The sequence below is a fragment of the Oncorhynchus keta genome, unplaced genomic scaffold, assembly GCF_023373465.1.
Source record: "Oncorhynchus keta strain PuntledgeMale-10-30-2019 unplaced genomic scaffold, Oket_V2 Un_contig_4398_pilon_pilon, whole genome shotgun sequence".
Classification (NCBI taxonomy): domain Eukaryota; kingdom Metazoa; phylum Chordata; class Actinopteri; order Salmoniformes; family Salmonidae; genus Oncorhynchus; species Oncorhynchus keta.
In genome coordinates this window covers 6,132-15,109 of record NW_026287752.1, presented here as the reverse complement: position 1 = coordinate 15,109, position 8,978 = coordinate 6,132, and the positions used below count along the sequence as shown (strand labels likewise).

Sequence of the window (8,978 nt, the reverse complement as noted above, 5' to 3'; positions counted from 1 at the left end):
GCCCTGAACGTAATCACTGTCACTAGCTGGCCTCCACCCAGTACCCTGCCCTGAACTTAATCACTGTCACTAGCTGGCCTCCACCCAGTACCCTGCCCTGAACGTAATCACTGTCACTAGCTGGCCTCCACCCAGTACCCTGCCCTGAACTTAATCACTGTCACTAGCTGGCCTCCACCCAGTACCCTGCCCTGAACTTAATCACTGTCACTAGCTGGCCTCCACCCAGTACCCTGCCCTGAACTTAATCACTGTCACTAGCTGGCTACCGCCTGGTACTCAACACTGCTCGTTCAAGGCTGCTGCCCTATGTACATAGACATGGAATCACTGGTAACTTTAATAATGGAACACTGGTCACTATAATAATGGAACACTGGTCACTTTAATAATGGAACACTGGTCACTATAATAATGGAACACTGGTCACTAATAATGGAACACTGGTCACTTTAATAATGGAACACTGGTCACTATAATAATGGAACATGGTCACTTTAATAATGGAACACTGGTCACTTTAATAATGGAACACTGGTCACTGTAATAATGGAACACTGGTCACTATAATAATGGAACACTGGTCACTTTAATAATGGAACACTGGTCACTATAATAATGGAACACTGGTCACTTTAATAATGGAACACTGGTCACTTTAATAATGGAACACTGGTCACTGTAATAATGGAACACTGGTCACTATAATAATGGAACACTGGTCACTTTAATAATGGAACACTGGTCACTGTAATAATGGAACACTGGTCACTATAATAATGGAACACTGGTCACTTTAATAATGGAACACTGGTCACTTTAATAATGGAACACTGGTCACTAATAATGGAACACTGGTCACTAATAATGGAACACTGGTCACTAATAATGGAACACTGGTCACTTTAATAATGGAACACTGGTCACTTTAATAATGGAACACTGGTCACTTTAATAATGGAACACTGGTCACTTTAATAATGGAACACTGGTCACTAATAATGGAACACTGGTCACTTTAATAATGGAACACTGGTCACTTTAATAATGGAACACTGGTCACTTTAGTAATGGAACATGGTCACTTTAATAATGGAACACTGGTCACTTTAATAATGGAACACTGGTCACTTTAATAATGGAACACTGGTCACTAATAATGGAACACTGGTCACTTTAATAATGGAACACTGGTCACTATAATAATGGAACACTGGTCCCTTTAATAATGGAACACTGGTCACTAATAATGGAACACTGGTCACTTTAATAATGGAACACTGGTCACTATAATAATGGAACACTGGTCACTTTAATAATGTAACACTGGTCACTTTAATAATGGAACACTGGTCACTAATAATGGAACACTGGTCACTTTAATAATGGAACACTGGTCACTATAATAATGGAACAATAGTCACTTTAATAATGGAACACTGGTCACTATAATAATGGAACACTGGTCACTATAATAATGGAACACTAGTCACTTTAATAATGGAACACTGGTCACTTTAATAATGGAACACTGGTCACTATAATAATGGAACACTGGTCCCTTTAATAATGGAACACTGGTCACTAATAATGGAACACTGGTCACTATAATAATGGAACACTGGTCACTATAATAATGGAACACTAGTCACTTTAATAATGGAACACTGGTCACTAATAATGGAACACTGGTCACTATAATAATGGAACACTGGTCCCTTTAATAATGGAACACTGGTCACTAATAATGGAACACTGGTCACTTTAATAATGGAACACTGGTCACTAATAATGGAACACTGGTCACTTTAATAATGGAACACTGGTCACTTTAATAATGGAACACTGGTCACTAATAATGGAACACTGGTCACTAATAATGGAACACTGGTCACTAATAATGGAACACTGGTCACTTTAATAATGGAACACTGGTCACTTTAATAATGGAACACTGGTCACTTTAATAATGGAACACTGGTCACTAATAATGGAACACTGGTCACTTTAATAATGGAACACTGGTCACTTTAATAATGGAACACTGGTCACTTTAATAATGGAACACTGGTCACTAATAATGGAACACTGGTCACTTTAATAATGGAACACTGGTCACTTTAATAATGGAACACTGGTCACTTTAATAATGGAACACTGGTCACTAATAATGGAACACTGGTCACTTTAATAATGGAACACTGGTCACTTTAATAATGGAACACGGGGGCTAGGGTCAGTTTGTTATATCTGGAGTACTTCTCCTGTCCTATTCGGTGTCCTGTGTGAATCTAAGTGTGCGTTCTCTAATTCTCTCCTTCTCTCTTTCTTTCTCTCTCTCGGAGGACCTGAGCCCTAGGACCATGTCCCAGGACTACCTGACATGAGGACTCCTTGCTGTCCCCAGTCCACCTGGCCATGCTCCTGCTCCAGTTTCAACTGACCTGAGCCCTAGGACCGTGCCCCAGGACTACCTGACATGAGGACTCCTTGCTGTCCCCAGTCCACCTGGCCATGCTGCTGCTCCAGACCTGAGCCCTAGGACCATGCCCCAGGACTACCTGACATGATGACTCCTTGCTGTCCCCAGTCCACCTGGCCATGCTCCTGCTCCAGTTTCAACTGACCTGAGCCCTAGGACCGTGCCCCAGGACTACCTGACATGAAGGCTCCTTGCTGTCCCCAGTCCACCTGACTGTGCTGCTGCTCCAGTTTAAACTGTTCTGCCTTATTATTATTCGACCATGCTGGTCATTTATGAACATTTGAACATCTTGGTCATGTTCTGTTATAATCTCTACCCGGCACAGCCAGAAGAGGACTGGCCACCCCACATAGCCCGGTTCCTCTCTAGGTTTCTTCCTAGGTTTTGGCCTTTCTAGGAGTTTTTCCTAGCCACCGTGCTTTTACACCTGCATTGTTTGCTGTTTGGGGTTTTAGGCTGGGTTTCTGTACAGCACTTTGAGATATCAGCTGATGTACGAAGGGCTATATAAATAAATTTGATTTGATTTTGATTTGAACACTGGTCACTTTAATAATGGAACACTGGTCACTAATAATGGAACACTGGTCACTTTAATAATGGAACACTGGTCACTTTAATAATGGAACACTGGTCACTATAATAATGGAACACTGGTCCCTTTAATAATGGAACACTGGTCACTAATAATGGAACACAGGTCACTAATAATGGAACACTGGTCACTAATAATGGAACACTGGTCACTTTAATAATGGAACACTGGTCACTAATAATGGAACACTGGTCACTAATAATGGAACACTGGTCACTTTAATAATGGAACACTGGTCACTAATAATGGAACACTGGTCACTTTAATAATGGAACACTGGTCACTTTAATAATGGAACACTGGTCACTAATAATGGAACACTGGTCACTTTAATAATGGAACACTGGTCACTTTAATAATGGAACACTGGTCACTTTAATAATGGAACACTGGTCACTAATAATGGAACACTGGTCACTTTAATAATGGAACACTGGTCACTTTAATAATGGAACACTGGTCACTTTAATAATGGAACACTGGTCACTTTAATAATGGAACACTAGTCACTTTAATAATGGAACACTGGTCACTTTAATAATGGAACACTGGTCACTTTAATAATGGAACACTGGTCATTGTAATAATGGAACACTGGTCACTGTAATAATGTTTACATACTGTTTTACACACTTCATATGTATTTTCAGTTAGCTTTTGTTTTCCTCCAGCTATTCTCCAGTTTGCTCCCAGCCGCTTTCATAGAACGTAGATCACTGTTAAACCATGGTGCAGATTTGATTGTTTGACTGAATTAATATGACATTTCCTTAAATGCAGTCAGATACGTAGCAGATAGAAAGTATGTTTTAAATTAAATTAAAAATACACTTTTACTCTCAACTGCGTTTACCAACTCCAGTCAGCAGATGGCGATGAGCGTCTTTCAGGCGACGCTGCCAGTGTGACGTATAATCTAGTGGACGGGACTTTCCTTCTACAACAACAGCTAGTCAGACACCTCGGTAGCTTTCTGGCAAACATAGCTACAACATTCACGCTCTTTACACTGTTTTGGTGTTTTAAAGTTCTGTCGTTTAACTAGTTACCTTATTTAATGTTATATGTACATTGTTACTCAGCTAGCTGGCTTAATAAGTTAGCTTAGAGCTAGGCTAGTCGCTAATGCTACCTAGCTAACTTCTCCGACCATGAGTTCACTGAGCTGCTCTCCTCCTGATAAAGAAGAGGAGGTCTGCTGGACGGATGAAGAGGGTCTGTGGCTGAATGTTGTCGTGAAAGAGGAGAAAGAAGAGGAGGATGTCACCGTTAAAAAACAAGTAGAGGTTGAGTCTGTTCCGGTTAAAGACGAAGAGAAAGACGTTACTGTGAAAGAAGAGGAAAACTCGTTCAGAGTGAAAGAGGAGGAGGAAGAGCAAGAGGCGGATGCAGGAGAGGGGGAGATGACTGTCACATTGAAAGAAGACGACGAGGAGGAGACAGAACATCTGATTAAGACCAGTAAGTACCTTATTAATAACAGGATCACAACCTCTGTTCGCCCACTAATGGACGAAAGAAGTCTGACGTGACTCAATATAGTCCAAGGACCAGACATGTTCTGCTTTGATGCGAATTGGCTCCAAAACAGACAAGTACTACATCTAAATGTGAATCCATTCTCAATTGTGGTACGGTTCCAGAAAACCTAAATCTCTCTACGTTCATATCACATCAAAAATCATTTCACAAATATACTCTTACTGCGGTACGTTTTTAAACCGGTCTTAACACAGTTGCAGCCGACAGTGTTTTTCAGCGACAACACCTTTGTAGCTTCCGTTTTCCGTTTACACACAGGAGTCGCTGATAGCTAATTAGGCCAGGTACGCCCCTGTCTATCATCTGTTTTCCTCAAACGCGCTGTAGCATGGAAATATGGCCATGTGGGAACAGCAATTAAACATTTTGGGCTTTACAATTATGGTGAAATTTACAGCATTTTATTTGAGGGGGGTAAAATGATCCTGGAAGTGATCCATGTTTGACGGAGGGACATGTCAAAATGCAGACTGGTCATTCTAGCAGGCTTTTATTCATATAAAAAATGTACTGATTGTAGGTGAAATGAAGATTAAGATTGTAACAATGACAGTCCATTATATATATCATTATATATCATTATATATATATATGTATGTATCATTATTTAGACTTATTGGGGGGAAATCAAGGACTGAAGGGGGGCATGAATACAAAAATGTCAATAATACTTTAAATTCATGAGGTGATTGGGGGACTAAACCTGGTATTATGTCACAGAGGGGGCAGCGTCAGTCAGTTACTCAGACTGGAGCTCTTCACCAGGCTCCTCCTCTAACATGGAGCCAGTTTTATCATGTAGAAGTTTTATTCAGGTCTCTATTAAGTATTTAACTAAATAATCTGTTTGTCTTTGACAGGAGAGAGACCAGCCTCTCACTCTGACAGCAGAAAGAGTCCTTCAGGGGAACCAGACCCAGAGACACCCAAACCAGGGAGACAACACCACTGCTCCCAATGTGAAAAGAGATTTTCCCAATTAGGGGACCTAAAACGGCATGAGAGGATACACACAGGGGAGAAACCTTTCCAATGTTCCCAGTGTGGAAAGTGTTTTAACCGCTTAAGCAACCTGAAGGCGCATGAGAGGACACACACACATTATTTCCAATGTTCCCAGTGTGGGAAGCATTTTGCCTGCTTAAGCAGGCTGAAGAGGCATGAGAGGATACACACAGGGGAAAATCCCTACCAATGCTCCCAGTGTGGGAAGCATTTTACCCGCTTAAAGTGCCTGGAGGAGCATGAAAAGATACACACAGGGGAAAAGCCCTACCAATGCTCCCTGTGTGGAAAGAGTTTTACCAACTTAAGACATCTGAATAAGCATACATCTACCAGTGCTCTTATTGTGGAAAGACATTTTCCCAGTCAGACGACCTGAAATCACATGAGAGAATAGAGAGGCTGTGTTCTGACTTGTGTTTTTTTATTTTAATAAACTTGCAAAAATGTATTTAAAAAAAACAGTTTTTGCTTTACACACACTGAATAAGCATGAAAGAATACATACACAGGAGGAGAAGACATACCACTGCTCTCAGTGTGGAAAGACATTTTCCCAGTTAGAGGACCTGAAATCACATGAGAGAATAGAGAGGCTGTGTTCTGACTTGTGCTTTTGACCTGAGAATTTAGGTTTTTTTTTTGCCAAATGAAATCATATTGTTTATATGAAATCATTAACAAAATAGACCTACTTTTGTTTTAATTTTCATCTGGAGACCTGATCTAAAATCAGATTAAACACAATTTGGAGTTTTGTTTTGATTATAAACTTTAATGGATACAACTATAAACCCTCTGTTGTTCATTATAATTTGGGGATTCATTATTATATATTATATATATTAATATATATATATATTATTGGAGTTTTGGATTTCTTGATTTTAACGTTTATCCTCTTGAATGTGATCTGGCTTTTCACCAAATTCATTTGATTGAATACATGATTTAGATGTAGATATTGTATTACACGATTTAGATATTGCACCATGTAAATTATTGAATAAATTAATAGAATGTGCATTTCTTGATTTTGAAGTTTGAAACCTCTTGAATTTAGTAATTTTTGTTTCATTGAGTTAATTTGTTTACTAGACACGTCAAGATAAAGGACAATGACAACGTGGTGGTGTTTTTATAACAACATGGATAAGTTGTTGACATGAAAAACATGAATGTTCCCATCCACTATGTAGAAGCAGTATAGAGTTGTTTATTTTGATATTATCTGTTGACTGAATAAATCAGAGCTAGTTGTTGATTTGACTGAATCTGAATTTGCATTGAATACAGATGTGAAGTTTATTTTAAATCCCCACTAATCGATCAACAAAAAAATTGTCTTTCTAAGTCTCAATATAACATTAAACTTTTGAAAGAATTTTAAAAAAAATATTAAACAATTCCTGTACCCACTCCAGTCAGCAGATGGCGATGTGCGTCTTTCAGGCGATGCTTCTAGCGTGACATAATCTAGAGGACGAGACGCTTCTTCTTTAAAAAAATAAAAATAAATTAAGGTTAGAGTTCGACTGGTTAACTGACATGATGAAAGCGATGTGCATCCATGGGGCAGAAGTCAGCTGTTGTGATTCTGGTTGGACAGATAGCGATGAACAATGACAAGAAGCTGTAATGTGGGGAATCGTAGGCGGCTCTTCTTCTTGATAAGTGTCTCGTTTAGAGGTGTTTTGACTGACGGCATATCTATGTTAAACTTCACTAGCTGGCTAACCAACTGTAACAATGTATCTGAGACACAACAGGTGCTGATTGTGCCAATGTATTTATGTTTTTCAATCAACAATTTGAGAAATATAGTGTACATGTTGGGAATAATCGAGACCAACCCCGTCTGTTTTGCCCCATATTTGAGCACGTGTCGGGTTTGTTGCTACAACCAACCAACCCATCTATAAGGTGTGGTTAAGGTTAGGTGTTAAATCAGATTGTAATAATAACTTGTTTAGAAATAGGGAGGGGTTTATCTATTTGTGGCTGTGGTAACTAGTGACGACACAACAACAACAACAGCTAGTCGGTCACCTCCGTTGCCAACTCTAGCAGTTCTTCAGTGTTTCACTGTGGTCAACACTCGCTACACGCTGTCCAGCCATCCGCTCTTCAGTTTCCTCTTGAATTTGCGTGCGTGAATACAAAAAGTTTTTTCTTCTTCTGGGAAACTGAGTCAGATGAGTCGTGCATTTTATTTCATTTTTTTTTGTGCCTTATCAAAAGTTACTTTGATATCACGGGTAGAGTGAGGCTGCACAGTAGCCACGGTGGTGCTGTTTTGGAAATGTTAAATCGTTAAAGCCAGATGTGTTTACACCCTTACAACAACAACAAATACAATTGCGATTTTGAAACTGCAGTTAAAGTGGGGTGACTGTGGTATTTCGGATAGAGAATAACTGCAGTAAAAGTGGGGTGACTGTGGTATTTCGGATAGAGAATAACTGCAGTAAAAGTGGGGTGACTGTGGTATTTCGGATAGAGGATAACTGCAGTAAAAGTGGGGTGACTGTGGTATTTCGGATAGAGAATAACTGCAGTAAAAGTGGGGTGACTGTGTATTTCGGATAGAGAATAACTGCAGTAAAAGTGGGGTGACTTGGTATTTTGGATAGAGAATAACTGCAGTAAAAGTGGGGTGACTGGTATTTCAGATGCAGAATATCTGCAGTAAAAGTGGGGTGACTGTGGTATTTCCGATGCAGAATAACTGCAGTAAAAGTGGGGTTACTGTGGTATTTCGGATGCAGAATATCTGCAGTAAAAGTGGGGTGACTGTGGTATTTCGGATAGAGAATAACTGCAGTAAAAGTGGGGTGACTGTGGTATTTCAGATGCAGAATAACTGCAGTAAAAGTGGGGTGACTGTGGTATTTCGGATAGAGAATAACTGCAGTAAAAGTGGGGTGACTGGTATTTCGGATGAGAATAACTGCAGTAAAAGTGGGGTGACTGTGGTATTTCGGATGCAGAGTAACTGCTGTAAAAGTGGGGTGACTGTGGTATTTCGGATAGAGAATAACTGAGTAACTGCAGTAAAATGAACTTATTTGCAGCATACTGCAGAATACCCTGACTACATCTATATCTATATATACTATATATATATGCATATACACTGACTATATATATATCTATATATACTATATATATATATACTGACTATATCTGTATCTATATATACTATATATATCTATATCTATATATACTATATATATATATCTATATATACTATATATATATATATATATATATATATACTGACTATATCTGTATCTATATATACTATATATATATATATATATATATATATATACTGACTATATCTATATA

The 8,978-nt window shown here is 39.0% G+C and overlaps 1 protein-coding gene across 1 annotated transcript; it reads left to right on the top strand.

Moving 5' to 3' along the window:
* Nucleotides 1-4,029: 4,029 nt before the first annotated feature.
* On the top strand, nt 4,030-6,891 carry LOC118382556 (zinc finger and SCAN domain-containing protein 21-like). Its single transcript, XM_052509377.1, has 2 exons — nt 4,030-4,541; nt 5,483-6,891. Exons 1-2 carry the CDS (start codon nt 4,232-4,234, stop codon nt 6,004-6,006), a joined length of 834 nt encoding a protein of 277 aa, XP_052365337.1. The 5' UTR covers nt 4,030-4,231; the 3' UTR covers nt 6,007-6,891.
* Nucleotides 6,892-8,978: the final 2,087 nt, after the last annotated feature.